The following is a 25592-nucleotide window of genomic DNA, read 5'->3' as shown; positions in this document are numbered from 1 at the left end:
AAACTCTAAGAGTGACCACCTCCCCGCACTAACTCCCTACACCACCAACCCCTAAACTGTTGATGTTAATTTAAGGTGCGTGTTAAAAAAGTAACTTGTTACAGTACACTCATAGAACGTTCTTGAAAAAATCTTTTAATTTCGAATGTGTGCTTGTGTGTGTGTGTGTGTGTGTGTGTGTGTGTGTGTCTGGGCACTCATGGTTTTGGTTGAGAAACTCCAAAGTGATAACAGCACATTGGGAGGTCTCACCAAGACCTCAGTTGTTTCATTCTATATATTCTCAGATTCAGCTCTGCTTTTAAGAAAGAGGTCAGCTTCTGGTCAGCGTAAACTTAGATCAAATTAGAATTCCTTTACATGACTTTTTTTTGTCTCTCCTTCCAACTGTCCATTCAAATATGACAAATCTGTTAGAAAGAACCATATGAGTCCTGAAGCAGGCTGGATGTCAGTTTTCTTTTTTAATCACAACTTATCAAGAACATTTAGATATGCAATCAGGAAAGTAAGGAAACAAAGAATAGGATGTCGTAAGAGTAATGGCACAGGCTCATTCAGACAACCAAAGAGTTAAAAAGCTTACAGGTGTGATCTATAGAAAGGACCTTCTCTTTGTGCTGCTTCCAGCGGCTTGTAGTACCTGGTTTAGTTGTCATGTAATGTCCGCTTCCTCTTTTCCTATCAGTTATACCTGTACATTCTTATGACCTCACAGAGGCCAGTGTTTCCTGCTCTACTACCCTGCCTTTACAGTTCGTATGATTCGTAAGCTGAATTACTCGTTGTTCCAAAACATTGGACCATGCGCCACCCACAGTGGCATTTTAACAGCAGCAGTGATTCATATGTGCCTTTAGTGAAACTCTGTGAAGAGGTCCATATGCGTGTATTTATACTGGAACACAAAAGTGAGTTTCAGACTGGCTTCCAGTAAGTTGTATGAATTCACAAACATGGATATATCACTTGAGTGTAACAGGAATAGATGGCTTCTGATCTAAAATAGTGATGAAGGCCTGAAACTGAAATATTTTGAAACAACATTGTCTTTGAGGTTTTATGCTCCGGAATCAAATACTTTTGCAAATCGAATGAGCCATAAGTCATAAGCCTTTTTCATAAGTCTATTCTGTGTGCAAATGTGCCATTTATTCATCAAACCTATACATTGCTCTTAAGTTAGAGAGACACAAAGGAAATAGTCATCAGCACTGTGTATTTGAATGATCTTCATGGACCAAGAAGGATGACAAATTAGTGTGCACCGAACCACTTTTCTGGAATCGCAAGCTAAAGTGAACAGCAAATATTTTGTTAAGTTTTATCAATACACATGGATAACCTGTCACTCAGGATGCAACTTAGTGACCTAAAGAACTGAAAATATATCGAAGGCTGTCCTCTGCGTTCGAGAGACATATTTCACAGACAAGTTATTTTGTTGACTTTGATTTCCTAACTTTTAATGTATTTTTTGGTATTGGAGCCAGACAAACAGCAACAGTTGTTTACTTTGCTGTTTTGCCTCTAGTGGGTTTGAAGTAGTACAACAGCACTTGTTTCGTTTTGAAAGGAGGCGGGGAAACAGTGATGCTCGCGATGCTGGACCCTTTCCCTCCCCTTTTTCTCTCTCGAGCCACCCTTGATCTGAGCTGTACTTCATGGGGAAACTGCTTTGTTAGGAGGGTATCTGAATTTTACGCGGGTTATTGAGAAGTGACTCAATTAACTGTGGGTTGAATTAACTAGAAAAGTGGGTTGAAAATGTGTGTACTGTCTCTTTAAGATCCCTTGCCTGGTCCGCTTCGTATTGATCAATCCACCATTTTCCAACACACTCAGCGGCGGCACTGGTAACACAGCGACGGCGGCAAGAGAAAGCCCTACCTGGAGACACCAGGACCTGGGGCAGTCATGGCAGCGAACATGTACCGGGTTGGAGGTAGAGAACACGTTTTTTGTATATTTCTGTACCCGTAATTTTCGATCTCCTGTATTTTCACGCGCTTAGCAAAGGTTGGCAGTATGGTTTGTCCTTCCTCTTTTATTTTCTAAAGTGCCTTGTGTTCAGGCTTCAGAGGATGATGATGGTGACTGTGAGGAGGAGGATGAAGAGTCTTGTATCGGGACCCCCTAGATTTTTATTATGTTGTCGCGCGACCAGTCGACGTGTAATTATGATATAGCAAGTCAGAGTTTCATTGGCGAACAGTGAGCAGGCTGCTTTTGTTTTGTTAAATGGTTAGACCGCTTTGAGCTTTTAAAGTTAAGTTTGACGATCAAGCAGCACTCGCCAGCCCTGACTATACTGAGTCGGAAACGTTGGGTTTCCGTGAGGAGGCTCCGTAGTGTCTTGGAAAAGTCTTCACTGAATTTAGGAGACATTTGTCTGGTGTTACTAAAATCAAAGTTGAAGACATTTACAGAGAAGTATTTTTAGATGTTTTTATTGTCATAGATTATTGACTTTAATATATGGTTAAATAAAAGACATCATTTAATTAACTTTTTTGGGGGACCCATGACTCCAAAAGCTACTTGACTTGGGTTTTCATTTTATAGGCTACTTTGATTATACCAGCATTAAGAAATGATCAGGGTTTTTTTTGGGAATAATTGTCTTTGTCTCAGTAACATTAATAAAGCTGTATGACATTGACAGTTCTTATTGTGCCTAACCACAAAAGGGTGGAGTGAGCAACATCTCTGTACTACATTTTGGCAGCCTTATTGGTCTTGAGGGTCAGTTAACCATACTGTGAAATACTCATTGGGTAGCTTTGTTGCTCCTGCATTTTTGGGCAAATATCCATTGATTGGTTGGCTTGCCATTTGAAAACTGGAACAAAGCTCTAACAATGGATCTGATTCCTCTCCAGAGAAATGTCTGCTTTGTTAATATGAAGATTCAATGCAGATTACAACTTCTTGCGTAAAAAGTTTCTGATGTTTGGCATGTATCATTTCTCTTCCCTTTACCAAAACTATTAGAAAATATTGTACATCCGACTTGGGGCAAAGTTGGTTGACTGTCATACCCTGATTTGCGGCAAGCTACACGAAAAGCTCAGAGAGAACCCCTGGAATTTCAGATCTTGTCAGTATGAGCTAAGACCCGTTTGAGTTGTTACAACATCAACCTCTCTCTGGTTTAAAAGAGCGGGGGAAAACTCAGAGTAAACTGTGATAAGAACCTCGTGGAGACAGAGCCAAATTTCCCTCTGTTGATGTGTGACTCTTTTGCGTTTGAATGGTGGACCATCATGGGGAAAAAAACAATGGCCTGTGGTGGAGACAAAGCCGGTGAGAACATTCCTTTATCCTCTTTGTTTTCTCTCATCCTTGAGAGAGCAGGTAGGCTAGGCCTTTTGCAACACTTCCTCTGGCAACACTGCTTTGGCTTTGTTTTGCCTTCTCCCTGAATTGGTCTTTCCCCCAAACTCCATCCCAGTGCAGAAATATGCCAAGAACATAGAAAAAATAAACAGTCCATAACCAACCACAGAAATGATGGAAACATCATGGTTTGTGTTAGCTAAGAACTGTGGTGACGATGAAATAGGCCGCATGGAGCTCCTGGCTATGAACGGCTGAGGCAGCTGATTGACATAAGCCATGCAGAAACTAAAAGGGAAACTTATAGACAAATAGACCCTCACTGAAACTGTTCTTCATCTTATTAATCAGATTCAGGATTTACAGTTGCTAGTTTTGTACTTAGCCAGTGGTGCTTTTAATATGTCTTACAATTCCTATTAGGTCTCAGCTTTGACTCAGTCGGTAACAGTTGTAAAGCTGTGTAGTATTGATGGTTCTCATTTTGAATAACAACAATAAGTTGGAGTGAGAAAATTAGCACTGACTATATTTTGGTAGTATCATCTGTCTTAAGCATTGGGGTCTTATTCAGCTGTGTTGCATACAGGGTTTGGGGCAGGTATGGTTTGCTGTGTTACTTAGCCTCCTGAAAGCTGCAGCGTAACCTAGATTTAACAAAGTTGTTTTTTATATGGTGATCTACCTTAAGATAAACGTCCCCTTGAAGGTTTCAGTACCTTCGTGTTTGCTATCTAGAGCTTGGTCTCTGCTCTGTGCTTAGTGGTACGAATGTCAAGACACCTGGAGTTTCAGAGCTGATGGACTTTGAATGCGCCAATGGAATCCGCCCTTCACCACCACTTCTCCAGCTGGACTATTTGATCAGCTTTAAATTGCCCGTGCGGTAGCTCTAGCCTTGGGCATGTTATTTTATGCATTGTATTTTCAATGCACCATAGAGATGGTGCAGTTGCTTAAGGAGCTCTCAGTGAGGGGAATCAGTCTTGTCTCGTCTGGAAAAACCCATCCATAAATGTCCCTCTGAGGAGGCTCAATGCACGTGGCGACGGGCAACTCTAATCACGTAGCCTAACTGGGCGCTCAAGATCATGTGTTGAGATGTATGCTGGGATTTGTAGTTGGTTTCGAGGTATATATGTATATATTTTTTTTTGGGGCTGACTGGGGGGGGGGGGCTGATTGTGCAGGCTACTGGTTGTTGAGAAGAGCCCTGTGGTCCCTGGTGACCTCCCATACCAGCTCCTCCTTACTTATCTTGCTGGTGCAGTTGTGTGATTGGCAGTTGAAACAGAGACTTTATCATTTATTTAGTCTTTCTTCAGCTGGAGGCTCTTATTAAGATGAGTAACAGAGCTGTTTGGGATTAAATGATCTCTATGTACTGACCAACAAGCATGGAACCACTGACTTAGTGTAGCTTGTTTTTTCTCTCTTTCGTAGATTTTAATTTGATTTTTTAATGTTATTTTGACTTTGTTTGGTTCAGTATATTTTATGCTTGTCAGTTGTACTTATGCTCTGAGGCTGTAGTTCAGATCGTCATACTGTTTTCTCTCTGTGTTTTTTCTTCCCCCGGGCACTTAAAATCTGCAGCAAGCTCACATCCACAGCAAAGAAGTAGGCCCTCATGATTCCCTGTGTGTGTGTGTGTGTGTGTGTGTGTGTGTGTGTTTGTTTGTTTGTATGCATTTGAGATAGAGACTGAGAAAAAGACAGACAGACAGACTCCACATGTGAGAAACACTCAAGTAACACTCCTGACTTAGCAACCACACACATTGTGTGTCCCATTCCTTTGTGTGCCTGAGCAAATACACAGCTCCCATACACAGAGGAGACGGTTAAGGTCAGCTTCACATATGGAGAAAGAACTACGATGTTGTTTAACTTTATGTGAGAGGTACTAATGGAGAAGGGCAAGTACGATGAGAAGGACAAGATTGGCTTAAGAACAAAGCACGGAACGTGTGTGTGTGTGTGTGCGTGTGTGTGTGTGTGCGTGTGTGTGTATGTAGGGTGGGCTCTGGGACGTAAATTTGTAGCGCGTGTTCTTACTTGTATTGCCATAGTAACCCCTCTCCCGTGGATCCTAAAAAAGACTGGTCTGGAGTGGGAGGAAGCAGTTGAATGGCCTTTCTGGATGCTCTGTAGACCTGTGCCTCTGTGGCAGTTTTGTGGAGACCTCGCTCTGATGTCTCTGTGGAACGGGCAATCTTAGGGTCTAGGCTGTGGCTTTGTGTGGGTGTGTGTGTTTATGTGGAAGCACTTCTCTCCTTAGGAGAAACTAAGTTCTGTTTTCCTCTGTCTGTCTCTGCTCTTTTTATTTTGTTGCTCAGTTAATCTCTCTCTTTCTGGGTTTTTGAATATCTTTATCTGTATTTACTGCTATGCATTCTGTTACTCACTCACTCACTCGCTCACTCACTTTCTCCTCTCTTCCATTCCCTCTCGTCCTCTTACTGCCTGACTGACTGACTGTCTCTCTCCTCTTTCTCTTCACTCTCTTCCTAACTACCTCTGGCCTGGTTAGATTCTACTAATCTCTCTCTCTCCCTGACTCTCTCTCTCTCTCTCTCTCTCTCTTCCTCTCTGTCTGTTTCTCTCTCTCTCCCTCTCTGGCTCTCTCTGACTCTCTCTCTCTCCCTCTCTGTCTGTCTCTCTCTCCCTCTGTGGGGCTCAGCAACATGCAAGGATTGGATCACAGGAAATTTGACTGTGCTGTGATGTCACATGCTTTGCTGAATGATGATTGGCTGTGGCTGGCAGGGGGTGTTGTTGGTGGTGGTGGAGAAGGGGGGGGGGTTGGGGCCTAGCAGACGCTGTGGGTACAGGCAGGCAGAGATGACGGGAGGGCTGGCAGGAGCGCCGAGAGGCTCACTGCTCTTGGCTACAGGTCTTCTGCAGCTCTTCACTAGCCTTGAAGACCTGGATGAACCCTCTCTCTAACCTGAGAGTCCGCGTCAGGTTTTTCTCAGGCCTTGAAGCATTAAGTTATAAACTTGTGCTTTTTAAAGAGGAAAAAAAGGCAGATGAGAGGTGCGCTCTGCACAGTGTCCTGGTCTTTTACACACAAGGCTGCCATTTGAGACAAAACAGATGATTCACGAGTGTGCATCGCCTGCTCTCCGCTGAAGCATTTTTCTGCGTCTACACACGGCATATGACTTTTACGTGAGCCGTATACATGTCAATGCGCCACCCCACCCCCCCCACTCACTTTACCCCTCTCCCACTGCCCCCGCCAATGCCACCACAATCACCGCTATGCATTTTGAGAGGCACGTGTTAAACCGCCCCATGTTTAAAGTGAGATAAATAACTTGTGGCCTAAACCTCAGTGATTTAAACCTGGCCAAACAAAGTTTCCTTGACTCCTCACATTCATGGCGCTCTCTGTGTTCTTTAAAGCCATATGGAACTTTCTAAGATGTACAGATGTATTGTCACTGACTGCTTTACTGGGGTAGTTGTGAGGTGGAAGGGGTTAACATGACTTATTTGTTTCACCCAACTGACTTACACACTTAAAGGAGTTGAACTGAGTCTATCAATTACGTTCATGATCATTACAGCGAAGAGTCTTTTTTTGCTCTAAATGTGAAATGCAGCGCAGTCAGATGCTCGTTTTGGACTTGAGAATGCAACTTCGGTTTATTCATTCTAGTGCTGTGGTCTGCTTACCTGTGCCTTACCCACTCCAAGTGAGAATGTATGGGTTTAAAAAACGGAAGACTGTCAGATGTCTACGTGATGCTGAGGTGTGAGTTTATTATTTATTATTAACTATAGGAAAAGTGCATTATATGTCTCCTTCAGTCTCAGTGTATTTGTGGTGCTAAATCTGTGTAGTGGCATTTTGAGCTGTCCAGCAGGTATGTGTTGGGAGGGCTTGATACAGGCGTAGCACTGATTCCCACACAGTACCTTCACAGTATCTTTTCACGGTATTCAGAACATGGACTGTAAAACGCTCCTGTGTGAGTGTTTTAGGCTAAAACGTGGTCACTTGATCTGTGACTTCTTACATGCTGTTAAAATCTGTTGGGTTTTTCCCTCTCTTTGTAACTGTTACCTAAGAGTGCGTAATGGTGATGTTTCCAGGATTTGGGTGCAGTTTTGTTGAGATTGCCGTGTCATTATGACACAATCCTGGTCCTGTCTCATCTGTTGAGAAGATGTTCAGCTCAGGATAAGAGGTTATATGGCTTTAGCTTGTTAGCAGACTCAAGCATCATTCTCCCAAACCACATAAACACCAGCCTTATGCCAACACAGCCTCCGTTGCCAAGCGCTAGTGGAGTGCATGCGTGCGTGCATTTGTGTTTACTGTGTCTGTTCCACTGGATCCCTCCTCTACCCCTCCTGTGAAGGTGAGGATTACCCCCAAACGAAGAACAGCGTGGGTCCTAAGGGGGACTGGAGGGGATTTATTTATGCTATGTGTGTGTGTGTGCGCACGTGTGTGCGTTTCTGTGTGTGTGCTGTGTGCATGTGTGTGTGTGTGTGTGTGTGTGTTTGTGCGTATATCCAGCCAGCCCACCGTGTGTGGGGTGTAATCTGTGAGAGGCCCAGGCGCATGCGGTGTTCAGAGCAGAAAGCCCAGCGTGCCCGGGGCCTGCAGCGACGTCCTACTGAGCCCTAAGCCTCTGCCCTGAGCCCGTCTGGCCTGGATCCTGGCCAACAGCACGCACAAACCCACAGAGTCTCAAACAGACAGAGAAGGGGGGGGGGGGGCACCGAGGGAGAAATGTGAAGAAGGAGAGACTGGGAGGGGCCTTTTCTTTGTAAATGTTGATAAAAATGTAGACTTAGACTTCTTCAGTACCTGATGGTTGCTGACTGATAGATCAGTGATGTGACTTGGTTTCTGTTTGTGTTCGCGGGCATGTGTATGTGTGGATCTGTGTTAAGGGGAAAGCCCTGGTTACCACAGCTGTCCTTTCATAGTGATGTGATGTTAAGAAAGTGTGGTGACATTTTGCAGACGTCTCTAAAACATGACCTGTTCCTTCCATCTGCTTGTCACTGAGTTGGAGAGACCAGTGTGGAAACAGAAGGCTGGTTAACAGTACATGCCTGTATTCAGTGTTCTTTTTATTAGAGCTCCAATCTCTGTGTAAATCAGGCCCCTAGTGTGTGTGTGTATGTGTGTGTGTGCGCGCACATGCACATGTGTGTGGTTAAGTGACTGCAGTGCTAGTTTGAGCTCTTCAGAGTGTGTGTGAAGTGTGACAACATACCTGTGTGGCACTGATTATCTCATTGTGTGTCAACACTGAGTGTGTATCTCTCTCTCTCTCTCTCTGCAGATTATGTTTATTTTGAAAACTCCTCCAGTAACCCATTGCTGATCAGGCGAATAGAGGAACTCAACAAGGTGAGAAAAGTGTTTGTGTACGTGTGTGTTTTTCTCAGTATTTAACACAGGAGTTATGACACACTCAACACCTCACAGCTGAAGACTCAGTGTATGCCTTTGTAAATCAAATTGTTATGCCTTGTCTGTACAGCTCAGAAATCACATTCTCATGCCTGTTTCTTTCCAATCACACCACCTCCTCTGTCACCCCTCCCATTTCTCTCATCCCTCCATCAAACTCCTCTCCACACCTGTGCTCCCATTCCAAAGCTCAACCAATGAGCAACCTTGACATTAATGACTCACAGCATTCAGGAATATCGCAGACGTTGCAGGTCACCGTTAGAACATGCACGTCCTTAGCGTATCAAGTTTTTTACCTGAAGTTGATTGGTTGTAGGCTACTGTTGCTGTGACAACGGTATATCTGTTTTGCAGACGGCGAATGGGAATGTGGAGGCCAAGGTAGTGTGTTTCTACAGGCGCAGGGATATCTCCACTACCCTCATCGCCCTGGCAGACAAACATGCCCGTAAGTCATCACCGAGTGTCCAGAACTACATTACCCAGAATCCACAGGGGCATGAAATTTGCAGTCAATGGAAATGGATGTGGAGTCAGAGTCTCTGAACCTGCACTGCACTCAAAATGGTGCTGGGGGAACAGGAGCTATGATGAGTTTACACAAATAGGAGGATTATGAATTTTTTTCTAATTGGTTTTCAGTATCCTAATTAAAAGTGTTTGTTCTTCATTGTGATATTCTTATAATACACAAATGCTTCAGACACAGTATATTTCACATCATCAGATACAGGAATAGACTATGGTCTTAGTGCATGCATGTGCTACATGTAGTGTTGTACTATGGTTAGTATTCAGGGGACAGCCACTGGACTATGCCATTATCATTTGTGTTTATATATGTATGTTGTGCGTATGATGGGTAACAGGCTGCATGGCTGAGAGAGAGTGTGTGTTTGGAGGTAAAGAGAGCTGGTCTATAGCTGTAGCTGTAGCAGTCATTGTGGTTTCTCCATATCTTAACTGCTAGAGAGAGGGAGAATGATGCTGCATGGCCAGCCCTGGTTTCACATTCTCTGGATTGTTTTTGTCCTAGACCGCTGACTATGTGTCAGAATTCTTCATTTGACCTCTTATTGAAGTAGTTCTTTACAACCACATATATGTCAACACAATATAGACTTTTAATGAAAATATTCATTTTCTAGCATGCCATTTTAGCCTGTGTGTGACATTCAGGGATGGCAATCATGCCATAAATGTGATGAGATTCTGGTGATATTTCAGTCGTTTTGGAAAAAGAAGCATACTAACTGTCCACAGACTACCTCAGCTGTATGAGTGTTGCAAGCTGTACGTTAGGACAGCCTCCAAAATGGCTTTTTGAGAGATGTGTCATTCACTCGAGTGTTGTGCGTTTCCTATGTGTGGGGGTTAGGCGTGGTGTGAATGGTTGTCAGCGACGGTAGTGTGAACGCCAGAGCCTCAGTGTTTGTACGTGTGTATGTGTGTGTAAAAGGGAGAGAGAAAAAGAGAGAGAGAGGCTGAGAGACTCATCCTCAGCCTACACTGCAGGAGCTCTAGTCAAAGGCCACTGGGACTGTTTTTTCATGTGGACCACACAAGATCAGTGAGGAAGAGTTTTGTGTGTGTGCGCGTCTGGGTGTGTATGTGGTTAGACCACTGTATGCGAGTGTGTGTGTGTGTGTGTGTGTGTGTGTGTGTGTGTGTGCGTGCGCGATTGCGGGCCTCCAAATTCCCTTTCTTCCCCTTTCTCTTTTTCCCCTTCTGTGCTCTGCCAGCAGTCCCTCCATGGACTCCCAGACATTTGCAATATGTGAAAAATGCATGGCAGGAATGGCTGTGCACGGCATGGGTGTGGCCTGCATCCTGCCTGTGTGTTTCAGCTCCCAGCACACACACACACACACACACACGAGAGAGGCACGGAGGAGAGACCGGTGGAGAAAAAGGGAGGAAGAGTGGAGATGGATGGGTGGATTGATAGAAAAGGGACAGCTATGAGAGACGAAAACGCCAGGGGGGGAAAAAACCCCAAAAAACTAGAATCCCCTCATGACTGGTCTCATCTGCTTATGTGACAGCCTATGAGAGGACGGAGGGGGAAGAGTTGAGGGCCCTGTTTTGAAGTTCCAAGTTTTTGGGAGCCATTTGATGATCCCTGATTGAGCCAAGCTGCGTTTGTTTGGCGTAAACTTCCCTCACTCCATGCTAGAGTATTGCAGCCTGCTGGGAGAGTCAGTTGAGACTGTGTCTGTGTGTGTGTGTCTGTGTGTGTCTGTGTGTGTGTGTGTGTGTGTGTGTGTGCCTGCATGTCTGTGGTGAGTCACAGATTAAATATTTTGCTTTCTATGATGCTGGCCCCTGACTCCTCCCTCCCTCTGGATTTGGAGCTCCTTAGCAGCCATGTTGTCATGTTGCTCATGTTTTGCAGAGGCAGAAAGAGGGAGAACTAACCTGCTCCCTAAAGTCCTGAAAAACCTCCTCCGTCACCCACTGAGCCCAGAGTTTGAATGTGGTTTCTGTGCAAAACCCATGTTCACACCTGATACAAGGAAGACTGTTTTTTGCCCTGGTCATTCTGCAAAGTAAACTCAGTGTATCTATGTGTGTGTGTGTGTGTGTGTGTGTGTGTATGTGTATGGTTTAGGTTGTTGTGGCATTGTGGGAACCATATGTCCTTATATGGACAGAAGTATCTTAAACGTTGGGACATTTGTTTGGTCCACACTTAGGAAAACTGTCGTTCAAGAAAATAACTTGTCTGAGACAAAATATTTATTTAGGTATGGTTAGAGACATGTAATTAATCTATAGTTATAAAAAATGAAAGTCAGTGGTAAGTGCTTGTTTGGACATAAAGACAGTTGTGTGTCTCTGTATAAATCAGTTTGAAGCTGATGAGTAGTGGACCCGCACTGAGAAGGAAGGCATGGTGGGATTCTGTCTGTGCTTCTGTACTCTTCAACCCCCCCGCCCCCCCTTCTGTCTTTGTATGTTTATGTGTGTGTGTTCCTGTCTCTACCACACTCTAGAGTGTTCAGAGGCACTGGTCAGTCATAGACAGAATGGATCTCTTTTGCTCATTCACGATGAGTCAGAAAACATGGTGGCTTCTCTGCTTTCTACTACCTACTTCTCTTCACCCCCCCCCCTCTGCCTCTGCCTCTGCCTCCCCTCTGCCTCCCCTCTGCTTCTGCCTCTGTCTCTGCCTCCCCTCTGCCTCTGCCCCCCCCCCGCCTCTGTCTCTGTCTCTGCCCCCCCCGCCTCTGTCTCTGCCTCTGCCTCCCCTCTGCCTCTGTCTCTGTCTCTGCCTCTGTCTCTGCCTCTGCCCCCCCCCGCCTCTGTCTCTGCCTCTGCCCCCCCCCCTGCCTCTGCCTCCCCTCTGCCTCTGTCTCTGCCTCTGTCTCTGCCTCTGCCCCCCCCCGCCTCTGTCTCTGCCTCTGCCCCCCCCTGCCTCTGCCTCCCCTCTGCCTCTGTCTCTGCCTCTGCCTCTGCCTCTGCCTCTGCCTCCCCTCTGCCTCTGTCTCTGTCTCTGCCCCCCCCCGCCTCTGTCTCTGCCTCTGCCTCCCCTCTGCCTCTGTCTCTGCCCCCCCCCCCGCCTCTGCCTCTGCCCCCCCCCTGCCTCTGCCTCTGTCTCTGCCTCCCCCCCGCCTCTGCCCCCCCCCGCCTCTGTCTCTGCCTCTGCTCCCCCCCCCCGCCTCTGTCTCTGTCTCTGCCTCTGCCTCTGCCTCTGCCCCCCCCCTGCCTCTGCCTCTGTCTCTGCCTCCCCCCCGCCTCTGCCCCCCCCCGCCTCTGTCTCTGCCTCTGCTCCCCCCCCCGCCTCTGTCTCTGCCTCTGCCTCTGCCTCTGCCTCTGCCTCCCCTCTGCCTCTGTCTCTGCCTCTGCCTCTGCCTCTGCCTCCCCTCTGCCTCTGCCCCCCCCCGCCTCTGTCTCTGCCTCTGCCCCCCCCCCCCCCCCCCCCCCCTCTGTCTCTGCCTCTGCCCCTGTCTCTGCCTCCCCTCTGCCTCTGCCTCTGCCTGGTAAGGTGATGCATTCATCAATAATTGATCATTGGTTGGGACAGGTGAGATGGAGGCTAATTTGTGGAGCGTTGAGGGAGGCAGTGGCAACAGTCCACTTGCTTCTCTGACTTAAGACCAGGCTATGGGTTAGTCAAATCACCTCCTGTGGTTCGACTCAAGGACACACATAGACTGTCCTGCTCTCTGGCCTCTGCTCTCTCTCTCTCTGTTACCCTCTGTTACACACCACTCACTCTTTCTCTTTGCCTTTCTCTCGTGCTCTCTCTCTCTCTCTCTCTCTGTGTGCTTCTGCATGTCTGCTTCTCTCTTTCTCTCTCTGTCTCTGTGTGTTTCGTGTGTTCCTACATGTGCCTGCCCATCTGTCTGTCTCTCTTCCTTCATTTCTCTGTCTGTCTTTCACTCTGTCAGTGCAGAGGAGATCAGTGCTATAGAGCAGTGTATAGAGCAATAATAAGGTAGTCGTCTATCTAGTGTGTTGAGTGACTGTACAGTTATGTTTTCTTGTGTTATATTTGTGTGTCTGTGTGTGTGTGTGTGTACGGTGTGTTAAAGGAGGAGAAAATTGGTGAGAGTGAGAGAGATCGTGTGATGTGCTCAGAATACTAGAAAGGGTGAGGAAGAGGAGGGAATGTGTATTGATTTTGGACACACATCTTTTTTTCCCGAGAAAATCCCTTGATTGCTTTTGTTCTGCTCCCTGCCCTTCTCTCTCTCTCTCTCTCTCTCTCTCTGCCTGTCTCTCTGTCTTTCTCTCTCCGTTTCTCTCTCTCCATCTCTCCCTCTCTCTCTCTTTTTCTAATGAAACTCCAAATGAATTGGACTACATTCACTGCCCCCCCCTCTCCCCCCCCCCCCCCTCTCTCTCTCTGCCTGTCTCTCTGTCTTTCTCTCTCTGTTTCTCTCTCTCCATCTCTCCCTCTCTCTCTTTTTCTAATGAAACTCCAAATGAATTGGACTACATTCACTGCCCCCCCTCTCTCTCTCTTTCCCTCTCTCTCTCTCTCTCTCTCTCTCTCTCTGCCTGTCTCTCTGTCTTTCTCTCTCCGTTTCTCTCTCTCCATCTCTCCCTCTCTCTCTGTCTCTCTCTCCCCCTCTCTCTCAAGCTCTCACCCACCCACCCGCCCTCCCACTTTCACAGATCTCCTCAACTTCTCTTTCATTTACCATTCTCTTCTCAACACCCTCAATCCATAGGCTGCATTTGGGACAATTCAAATTCACGTTTTCCTCGGCAAGAATAAAGTAACTCCTCTTAAAAGAAAGAAAGAGAGACAGTGTTGAAATGCTGAAATGAAATGAGACAAGACGTGCCATATGTTCCCTAACTCTTAGTTTGGAGTTGCTAATAATCATTGTTATTTGTAGCATAAAATCAGCATCTTAACTGTGTTTGACATGAGTAAGGTTCCCTCCTTTTTACATTCCTGTTCACAACCTTCTTAGTCCTTTTCAAACTCCAAACTCATCCACTGGGCTTGTATATACATGTGTAATGCTAAGGTACACAGGTTTATGAGCTGTACAATTCAAACTCTCAATCCACATCAGACAGAACCACTGCTGTGACATCCATCAGTACAGTAGTGACCAACGTGTTTGTTTCTGACCTGTGACTGCAGGAGAGATGGAGGAGGAGATGGAGAACCCAGAGATGGTGGACTTGCCTGAAAAACAGAAACATCAGCTGCGACACAGAGAGCTCTTTCTCTCCAGGCAGTTAGAGTCCTTACCTGCAACACACATCAGGTTAGACATGCTATTCTCCTTATATACACACATCAGGTTAGACATGCTACTCTGCTTATATACACACATGAGGTTAGACATGCTGTTCTCCTTATATACACACATGAGGTTAGACATGCTATTCTCCTTATATACACACATCAGGTTAGACATGCTACTCTGCTTATATGCACATATCAGGTTAGACATGCTGTTCTCCTTAAATACACACATGAGGTTAGACATGCTATTCTCCTTATATACACACATCAGGTTAGACATGCTACTCTGCTTATATGCACATATCAGGTTAGACATGCTGTTCTCCTTATATACACACATCAGGTTAGACATGCTGCTCTGCTTATTCATACACATCAGGTTAGACATGCTGTTCTCCTTAAATACACACATCAGGTTAGACATGCTACTCTGCTTATATGCACACATCAGGTTAGACATGCTATTCTCCTTATATACACACATCAGGTTAGACATGCTATTCTGCTTTTACACAAACTCTAGTCTCAGTGCATGGATATAGGTGCAAGAATTGGTATCGCTAAGGATTGCTTTTTATCGTCCTGTAGTTTCCTCTGATCTGTTTGCCAAAATGAAACTGAAATTTGAAGACAAATGTCCGTAATTTGTTTTCTGTCTTATTGTGGTAATTTTTCCCATAAAAGGAGGTTGGATGCTAAGTATACCAATGAAAAATAATTTAATGAATGCCGACGTATCTGTTAGACTACTGTATGCGTCATTTAACATCCCAAATTGTTTAACCTTTGATAAAGTCAATTAGTCAAGAGGCAGAAATAACAGCTGAACACGTTAATCTTTGAACAGTAGTTGAACAAGTTAATCACAGTTAAGTAATCCAGTCATTGGTCAATCGGTCAATTAATTGATCAATTATTTGGCCAATTAATCTGTACATTTCTCAATCTCATAGTAAGATGGCTTAACAAGACAGCACAAGGAGCAGACACAGTCATAATTATGTTGTCAGTGTCCCATGGTGCTGCATATTTTGCATAAATCTTGAATATTTTGCATGGATGTCAAACTCCATAAATATGAGAAAGTGGGGATTTGTGAGGATACAGGGAGATTGGATTGTCCAAATTCGGATAAAAATGGGTGAAAATCCAGGAAAAAAAGGTAAAAACACAAAATGTCGTTGTCACGTATGTTTAATCCAATGCAACCACCTTTGACTGATTTAGACAAGTAAGTGTCACCGTGATTCAGAAAGAAATGTTGTATTAGGATATGGTTATCGTCCAGAGTTTGGGAGATACAGTGATTTAAGTGTAAGGCTGTATTGCTCTCCCCCCCCCCCCCCCCCCCCCCCATCAGCGTTGCCATCATTCTCACAGACCTGAGAAATCATTAAATCAGTTATCACATTCTTATGCAATTGGTTTGTCATTTTAATTTTTGATTATTATTTTATCCTGCATCTTCCTTTAACCTGTTCTGATTTAACCTCTAGAGAGGTCTGTACAGTTCTTTTCAGCTCATCACTTTTACATAATGTATCAGTTAATTAACTGAGCCATGAAATGATTCTCACTTTAGGTTGATCATCATCATTATTACATTCACAGGGGTTAAAATGAGTTTTAGCAGAATTGATTAATGCCCATGGATATTCATAGTCATTCGGGTTTAACATTTTGGAATGTTAACAGTAAAATCTTTTTAGGAGCACATGCCACGGTGTGATCAGATGGTAAGATTTGACTGGTGTCTGATCGTGTGTGTGTTGTTGATTAATGTGTTGTTTAACTGGGTCCTTTCAGGGGAAAGTGCTGTGTTACTCTCCTTAATGAAACAGAGGCCCTGAAGTCCTATCTGGACAGAGAGGTGTGTAGCTTCGTGACTTTGTTTTCGTGTGAGAGATGTCTGGTGGTGTGGTGAGCCATGTGTTTGCCATAGTCAGAGTATGTTGCAGAATTTCTTTTTGTGTGTGTGTGTGTGTGTGTGTGTGTGTGTGCGCGTGCGTGCATGCGTGCGTTTGTGCTATGGTCGCTGTATATAAGAAAGTTGTGTGTGTGTGTGTGTGTGTGTGTGTGTGTGTGTGCATGTGTGCACATGAGTGTGTGTGTGTGTATGAGAGCTAGTTTTGAGTCTTGTTCTAAATGAATAATTCAGTATGTTGACCCAGAATGTTCTCTTCTCATTCTGTAATGAGGAGACTAGAGACTCCAACTTAGAGTGAAGCCAGAACTACAGCACACACACACACACACACACTCACACACACCCGTCTCTGTCTGTATCTAATGCTCACAGTCTCTCTTTTCCTTTTTCTCTGTTTCTTTGTTTTCCTCTTCAGGATGCCTTTTTCTATTCACTGGTCTATGACCCTCAGCAGAAGACGCTGTTGGCTGATAAGGGAGAGATCAGAGTGGGGAATAAGTACCAGGCAGACATCACAGACCTGCTGAAAGAGGGTAGGCCTCGGTCTGAATACACTGCAGTCAGACCAGGCTAAAAGCAGACGGGTGTGAACCTGTGGGCGACAAAGCCATAGACAAGCTTAGATGTGGTTTGAAATTGCTTTGCAAGGCTTTGCTCTTTTGCTCTCACCAAAGAGTCATACGTTGCACAATGTTAGAAGTTACAAAAGAAATGGAAACATGAGGTTTTCTGCATGTCTGCCAGCTTAGTTAAATCGTATACATTACCAGTGATTCATTTTAAATAAAAACAGTTGTGTTTTGAGTTGTGCTTTTGGTGGTCTATTGCTCTGTAAACAAGAACAAGTATTATAAAAGAGAAAACATAACAAATTGCATATCAGCACCTGAGTCTTTACGTTTATCATAGAAGAAAGCCTACATGTCATTTATAACAATACAGCAATATACCCAGTGAAGGAATTAGAACCATAAAGTAAACTGAACTAAAGAAAGAAAGGGGGAGGGGACTCATAAATCAATGAAAGGGTCAGTAATGAATGAATTAACGGGTAAATGCTTTAAATGCTATACTGCAAATATGTATTTGTATAAATTTGGTATACTGGCAGAAATAACTATACTTACACATACATAGGAACATATACTAAAAATCTGACTTAAAATCCAGTTTATTTATTTAATAATGTATTTGTTCTGTTACTTATTTTTTGACCCTTTTATTTTATTCAATTTTTTTCTCATAAGTTATATGGATACTGAAAACATGCTCTTTCCTCATTAGTTTCTGTAGAACATTAGGTATGTCAGTCTAGCAGGACAGACTGTAGGATGGCTTGGCAGCCCATGCCTGTAGTAAGACAAGTGTGATATTTGGGTTGTTAATTTACTAGGTGAAGATGATGGCAGAGATCTGTCTAAACTGGAAGAGAAGGTATGGGACCCCAGCAGTCCCCTCACTGAGAAACAGATTGACCAGTTCCTCGTAGTGGCTCGGTAAGCATGCCAAAATCTGCGACTTTCAATTCAACAGTTGTCGTATGACCATCCCTAGCATTAATTCTCAAGGGTCTTCAGTGATATATTGGTTTTTGATTGTGACTGTTCTATGTCCAATTCTCTTCCCCCCACCTCTCTTTCTCTCTCTCTCTCTCTCTCTCTCTCTGTCTCTTTCTCTCTCTCTCTCTGTCTCTTTCTCTCTCTCTCTCTCTTTCTTTCTCTTTCTCTCTCTCTTTCTTTCTCTTTCTGTTTCTCTCTCTCTCTCTCTCTCTCAGGTCAGTTGGTACATTTGCCCGTGCTCTGGACTGCAGTAGTTCGGTTCGACAGCCCAGTCTGCACATGAGTGCTGCAGCTGCCTCTAGAGACATCACTCTGGTGAGTCAGTCTGCTCTCTGGCCTACTCTCAGTTCCTCTGGATTCTCTCAGGACTCTACAGGACAAAGCTCTATAGGAGCTGTGCTGGAGTGAAAAGTGAAAGAATAAATGCTTTGCTCACACTATTCACAGTTGTATTGACTTTAATAACTCTCTTAGAAACTGTAATGTGCAAATTCTTATTCAGGTCTTCTACAGTAACAGGACAGTATTTCCTTTGAATGGTTTCCCCATATGTTCTGTCTGAATATTGCTGTATGATTGTGAAGTCTTGACAGTAACCAAGATCCCCTGATAAAAAATTTGTGGTGTGGAAAAAAAACAATATATAACCTACTGTATTTTGGTTAAAGATGTTTGAAATGCTTTTCCCCATATATAATTCCATATTTGGCTTTCTTCATGATTATAACCAACTGTTGCACGAAAATGAGCCTTTGCTACCATGTTGTACATTTGCGGTGAGTTAAACTGTAGAAGCTGCTGGGTTACAGAAGCAGGGCAGAATTGCACAGCAGACCTATGTGTGTTGGCGGCTCTGGTTTAGACTGCAGACTGCAATCCCTGTCTACCTCTGTGCCTCATATATAAAACATACAGGAAAACAGCAAAGGGGCAACACACATGCATAAACATACACAATGCAACTCAAGGACACACACACACGCACACACACTCACAGAGGGAGAGAGAGGAAGAGAGAAATAAGAACCCTAGATATTCTGTGTTTGTACTAACACTCCCAGTGCATAGACTACCGTGTATACTACAGAGATGATATTACAGTTGTGAAATCTCCGCTCGTACGCTGTTCCTCATCGGCAGAAGTTGGAGGAATCGTATTGGCTTTATCTCAGTTTCTGAACGTGTATCACATTGTCATTTTGGGGAATAGCGTCCGGTGAACATCCTGTTCTCTTGCCGCCCTCAGTTCCACGCCATGGACACACTGCATAACACAGGTTATGACATGACCCGTGCCATCGCGGCCCTGGTGCCCCAGGGCGGTCCGGTTCTGTGTCGGGACGAGATGGAGGAGTGGAGCGCGTCTGAGGCCAACCTTTTCGAGGAGGCACTGGAAAAATATGGCAAGGACTTCACTGACATCCAGCAAGACTTTGTGAGTAAAGAAAGAGACATTGTTTAGCTGATTGTTTAGACTGTGTTTAATGAACATTGCACAATGCCCTGGCTTTGAACGGCTTCCGAATCGTTCAGTCGACATCTTTGGTCTGAGCCGATCTTAGAAGCACACGTGCTTAACTCTGCCACCTGCTGATGAATCGGTGTAAATGCAGCCTGCAGCTTTTTTTCAGCTCGGTGTCTCTTCTCAAAAGTACAGCTTGGAAAGACAGGGAGTGGCCAACAGTGGAAAACACACCCACTTTTTTTTTTTTGAACAATCACAAAGACTATAGCTGTGGAGTTCTGACTTAATGTTGGATCTGATCCTCAACACATAATTTGGTTCCAAAGTACTGAGTGTGCTCAGAACACTCATTTAAACAGGGATGTGGACTTCTAATTGAAAATGCTGTGACAGAGAATTCCTCACTAATTAAACCGTTGCCTTGCAGTGCAGACATCTCATATCTTAGAATCAGTGGCTCAAATCCCCATTTACCATTATTGGCAGACAGACCCACAGAACACATTTGACTGCCTTCCCTTGGGTGGTTGTGATTGCGCTGGTCCCCCTCCTTCTTGTTGCCATGTGACGCGCTTGTAACACGTGTGTATGAGCTTGCGGGTGGAGACGGAAAACAGAAACTGAAGGTGGTGCTCACAGAGATGTGGTCGTTGACGTCACACGTCCTGGAGGAAACCGGTTTTAATCTTCCTCCCCTCCCAGACTAAAAGTGGCCATCATAGGAGAGTTGCACTTAAAGATCATGCCTAATTAGCTTGTGTCAATTGGGAGGGAAATGAGGGGGGAAAATATCCCTCATTAATCAAGGCACCAGTTCAGTTTGCAAATCCTCCACATGAAATGTGAGCTTAGTTATTAAGGTGGTAAATGTGATACTCATTTTAATGAAGAGCCTTTTGTCTTCCTGTCTGCAGCTCCCTTGGAAGTCTCTGACGAGTATTATTGAATATTACTACATGTGGAAAACCACAGACAGATATGTACAGCAGGTACTCTTTATGACAGTCCATTATAATTATATCCCGAATGACAGTTGTGTACTATATTGATTATGTTGATGTGAGGATGACTCCCATACCACTTTGGTTGTTTTTTTTTTGCCCTTTTTTTTTTTTTTTCAGAAACGGTTAAAAGCAGCAGAAGCAGAGAGCAAACTGAAGCAAGTCTACATCCCTAACTAGTGAGTTACCACCCCAAGGAAACATCTTGCTTTCATAAGACTTCGAGTTTCAGTGCAGTTTTTTTGGAGTAGTCACACTAAATGAAATCTTCTGCCTATTGTGACATGTCCCCGCTCTACTTTGGTTACCATAGCAACAAGCCCAATCCCAACCAGCTGAGTGTGAACAGCGTGAAGGCGGGCCTTGTGAACGGAGCCGGGGCAGTGCCTGGTCCGCCAGGGCAGCCCGCTGCATTGGGACGGGCCTGTGAGAGCTGCTATAGTAAGTATCTACCACGTTAGACTGTCACAGTAATGCCATATAGAACTGCATGGTCAGAGACAACACTGATGAATGTACTGTGTGCTTACATGTTTTCAACTCTTTCTCTTTCTCTCTTCGTCTCTGTGTGTGTTTGACTTTGTGAAGCCACCAACTCATACCAGTGGTACTCTTGGGGTCCTCCAAACATGCAGTGTCGACTGTGCGCCTCGTGCTGGACCTACTGGAAGAAGTACGGTGGACTTAAGATGCCCACGCGACTGGATGGAGAAAGACCCGGACCCAACCGGAACAACATGGTGAGTATTACTCCGTTAGAACATGGACTGTCAGAGAAATCATGCTGCAACTTCAGTAATACTTAGCTAAGCTTAATGACACTCACGAGGAAAGAGACTTTAACTACGATGATTAATTGATGAATAAGAACAGACCTCATGACCCTATTTTTCTCTCTCTTCATCTCTCTCTCTCTCCTTGAGTAATCACTGTGCTTCTCGTTTTGTGTTAGTCTAAAAAGCTTTCCATTAAAAAAAGAACTGGACCTGGAAAAACTAATCTCTTTATAAAATATACCATATTCACTGTGCGTGCAACTGTTTACACTGTTTTCTGTCTTTTTTTCTGACACTGTCACATCCTCATGCTGTTGTGTGTTTTTTTTTCTCCTTGTCACTCTCTTACTGTCTTTTCTCTCTGGCTGTCAGAGCCCTCACTCTTTGCCGGTGAGACACAGTGGTAGCCCGAAGTTTGCCGTGAAAACCAGGCAGGCCTTCTACCTGCAGACCTCTCAGCTGACCAGGTTCGCCCGCCGCGTCTGTCAGGACCTGCTGAGGTCCAGATACCTGGCCAGACACCCCTACACACCAGTCAACACGGCCGCCATTAAAGCAGAGTGTAAGTTCACCTGTTTTTGTGATGTCACGGCTATAACCTGTCTGCAGTGGAGTATCGCAGTGCAGAATATAATAAGCTTATACATATAAATATAGATTCAAATTAAAATTCTTTCTTTGCATTAATGAAATTCTGTGTGTAGGTATACATAATTGATGATGACTACATGCTTTTCTAGTATCATTTTGTATAGCTTTCATTTGTGACTGAAATGAGTGTGTCGTGCCATGGTGTGATGTAAAGGTCTTACACATGTATTGCATTAAATTATGCGTGGGTCTGTTTGCAGGTGCGGTGCGGTTGCCAGATATGTCCAAAAAGCCTATAGCTTTGAAACAGTCTGAGCGGAAGCCTTTGGAATCTGTGGTCAGATATTTGGGTAGGTGGAAATGAGATCAGATTTTTATTTAGATAATATGGACAGCCCAGGAATGATTTTCTACAGTCTGTACATAATAGACCGATTTAAAGTGTTATTTAGATATGATTGTTTAACAATTAGTATTAATTGTGTAGTTGTGTAGTATTATTACAATAAGTGGCCAAATCCTTTGCAAGACCTTTGCATCAGAAGAACATACTGCCTTAATTCAAATATGAATTTTTCAAAGACGTACCTTGAGAGACACAGAAAGTTCTGTATTTATATGATACTTCTCAAGGCCCAGAATATCAGTTTTTGCTCTTACTAAAATTCGCTCTTCCTCCATCTACTTTTTAATCTGCTCTTTCCGGCAGAGGCCCACCCATGCCTGCCCAAACCGGAGCCTCCTCGTGGAGCCAGTATCTCCACTGGCAGCCTGACGCCCATCAAGTCATCGCCTATCCTTAACAACGGCTCGCCCACGATTCTGGGCAAACGCACCTATGAGCAGCACAATGGTCTCGATGGTGAGAGAAAGATTAGGAAAAAGAGGACTGGCAGAAAGAAGCACATCCTTTACTCTATGTAAAAAAAAAAAAAAAAGCCTTAAACAATGTTCTGTTTTTTGAGGATTTGAGACATACGAGTGTCTGCTTTCCTGTCAGAACTTTGTCGTACCTCTGTATCAGAATTTATTCCTTTTACTTATTTATCATTCACTTCTCATAGGCCTGTACCCGCTGGTCTCTCCTCTTTTTCCCTCACTAGTTCTCTCTCTCTCACCCACTGAGTTTATCTCTTTATCTCTCTCCATCCCTTCATCTGTCTCTTATCTGAGTGACTTGTGTTGCTCCAGGTCACAGTCAGAGTTGTCATGGTAACAGATTTGTGCCAATGCTTACATGGAGGGGTGTGTCCTGTGGGGCATCGCCACCCTTAAAGCCTCTTCCAAGAAAAATATCACACCTATTACTGAGATCTGAAGCATCTTATATTACCACATGCCCTCATAAGACACGTTGGAGAACATTTCTGTTCTTGTTGTAAACTCTGTCCATTGTCTGAAAGAAAACAATGATTTCATTGTCACGTAAGCCCTAGTTTACAGCAGTACTGTTTTGTTTTTTTTTTTCCATTGGCCTTATTTGTTGTTCTTTTTTTAAACCCAGTTTTACATAATGCTCCATTTAGCTGTATATTATGTCAGTTACTTGTATCATACAGTTATCGTTTAAGAGTGAAATAATCTGCCAATTTTATGGCTTGTTGGCGTCAAAGACCCGGAGAGAGTTTATGTGTTGAAAGATATACACCTTTTTGATGCAGTAACCTCTGTAACCAGTAGGGGGACAGAAACACTGTAATCCAAACATGTCACAGAAGAGTGTTGACTTTCAGGTTAATATGGAGTACTACAGAGTCTTAGATGAGTATTTAGATGATTTATGTGAACTCTCAAATTAACCTCCCGCCCCCTTTCTCTTGCACTCGCAGGAACCAAAGCCAAAGTGTTGGCCCCTCAGTGGGATATCATGAGTAAACGGGTCTCTGAGCCGGGCCGCACCTCCGCAGCCATGCAGGACGAGGTGCATGAATTGGACTGACCTTTGACTCGACCTCTGACCCCTTCATTCCAGCATGGAGATGAGGTGAGGGATTAAAAAAAGAAAGAAAACGCCCTTCATCTACTTTGAATAATTCAGTGGAAGGACTCTGCAGGAACAAAATCACAGACATTTTTCTTTGTCTTTCTCCTGCAGATAAATGACATGGTGTTATCCAACCCTCTGAAACAGAAGGACTTGAGAAAAGGCCAACGGGCCACCGATGAACTTGTCAGTGTGATCCAATGTTGAGCTTGCGTCCTTTTTAAGACCAAACTATGTCTGTTTGGGTTGTAAAAGGTTATGACAATATAATAAGACTGACCTGACTGTAAAGGACTGTGTTTACTGTTTGCCATTCTTGTTATTTCTGTCATTGTAATTATTATAATTATTATAAGTATTATTATTATTGCTCTTTTTTACCAACTGTAACCATTCGCTTATCAGTTAATTGTTGATAAACGAAGAAACTTTATGTTTCTGGAGACAAACTGTTTGGAAAACCTGAACTGAAGGACTGTAAAATATAAAGCCACTTGCGATTTTTTTTTTCTTTCTCTCCAACAAATCTAAAACTGCTCTAATGTGGAAATGGATAAGCCGTTTGATTCTGTTTCTTTTTGTTTGGACCGCTTCTAGTATTCCTCTGTTTTGTGAAGCCACCCTGCCTTTTGGCCATAGAGGATTTACTTATTGAGAAAGACAATGGTACATGCTGTTTTTCTACCTTTTTTCACAAGTACTGCGTCTCAAGCCTCTATGGTGCAATTAAAAAAAAATTGGTTGCTTCTCTTTTGTGAATATGTAAATGGAGAGACAGAGGCGTTTTGTACAGTGGTGCATTTTGGGCCTCCAGTTGGTTAACAATGCTTGTCATAATGGATTTCCCATGTACAGGATATTCTTTGAAGATGCTCTTTTTTTGTAATGATATAAACAACTGAATTGACCTACTAAAATGCAACAGTATGTTGAGATGTTTGAAAACTGAAATGGTACTCCTCATGGACAGTGAAGTTCAAAGGATAAATACAACGCACCTTCTTAACCATGACAGTCATTTGTCCATGTTGTTAAGGTTCAATTTCTACACACTACTGAACTTTTAAGAGGGGTGATGGTCAAAACCCGTCTGTGAGTAGTCGTGATACACAATACATCCCTACCTTACTCCACAGTCGACTCTTTAAATATTAATATCTTTGTGGAGCCTGCATTAATAAAAAGCAGTGTCTCCTGCCACTTTCATCATCTCTGTTACGTAAAAGCACTACGTTTTTGTCTGAATAACCAGGTGTTCTGAGAATTGTTGTATTCTATACAGCCGATGACGTACAATTATTAATTATACCCATATAAAAATGCTATCAGCCTTAGTTCAACCCTGTTGCATCAGTGCAGGTAGTTTAAGTAAGATTAATCGCACACCTTTTGTTTAAAGGTGTGCTAAAGGGGATGTAACAACAAATTACCGTTCAAAACATACCACGAGCTTTGTCAAAACACCAAAAGAAGTCGAAAAGTAAGCGCAGAAATTTATATTGCATTGGAATAGAGCTGAACTTAAAGATGCTTATTTTACCATAAAATGGCAGAAAAATCAGAAAGGTCGCCCATGTCACCGTAACTAACATGTCGCTGAGGTGCCAAGTATACTAGCAGTGAAACGGTTAAACATGGACGCTAGAGCTGCGAGCTGGAAGCCAAAGCCCGTCTCTGAGCATGTGCTGTTACTGCTGCAGTGAAGTAAAATGTGTCAATTTTCATTGGAGACTACGGGGTAGAGAGAGGGGAAAGCCGGGGGAAGTGCGGGGGCAAGTGAAACGATTTCCA

The 25592-nt window shown here is 43.9% G+C and overlaps 1 protein-coding gene across 1 annotated transcript; it reads left to right on the top strand.

The window, feature by feature from the left end:
• The first annotated feature begins 1917 nt into the window (after positions 1-1917).
• Positions 1918-24115, top strand: mta1 (metastasis associated 1). Its single transcript, XM_030785974.1, has 18 exons — positions 1918-1945; positions 8652-8719; positions 9140-9233; positions 14391-14517; positions 16305-16368; positions 16841-16958; positions 17819-17921; positions 18200-18299; positions 19231-19419; positions 20364-20438; positions 20571-20629; positions 20764-20891; positions 21039-21190; positions 21599-21788; positions 22078-22167; positions 22527-22679; positions 23647-23801; positions 23913-24115. Exons 1-17 carry the CDS (start codon positions 1918-1920, stop codon positions 23754-23756), a joined length of 1848 nt encoding a protein of 615 aa, XP_030641834.1. The 3' UTR covers positions 23757-23801; positions 23913-24115.
• The last annotated feature ends 1477 nt before the right edge of the window (positions 24116-25592 follow it).

This window comes from Chanos chanos, chromosome 10, assembly GCF_902362185.1.
Source record: "Chanos chanos chromosome 10, fChaCha1.1, whole genome shotgun sequence".
NCBI classification, from domain to species: domain Eukaryota; kingdom Metazoa; phylum Chordata; class Actinopteri; order Gonorynchiformes; family Chanidae; genus Chanos; species Chanos chanos.
Note: the sequence above shows the minus strand (reverse complement) of the source record. Positions and strands in the feature narration are given on the sequence as shown.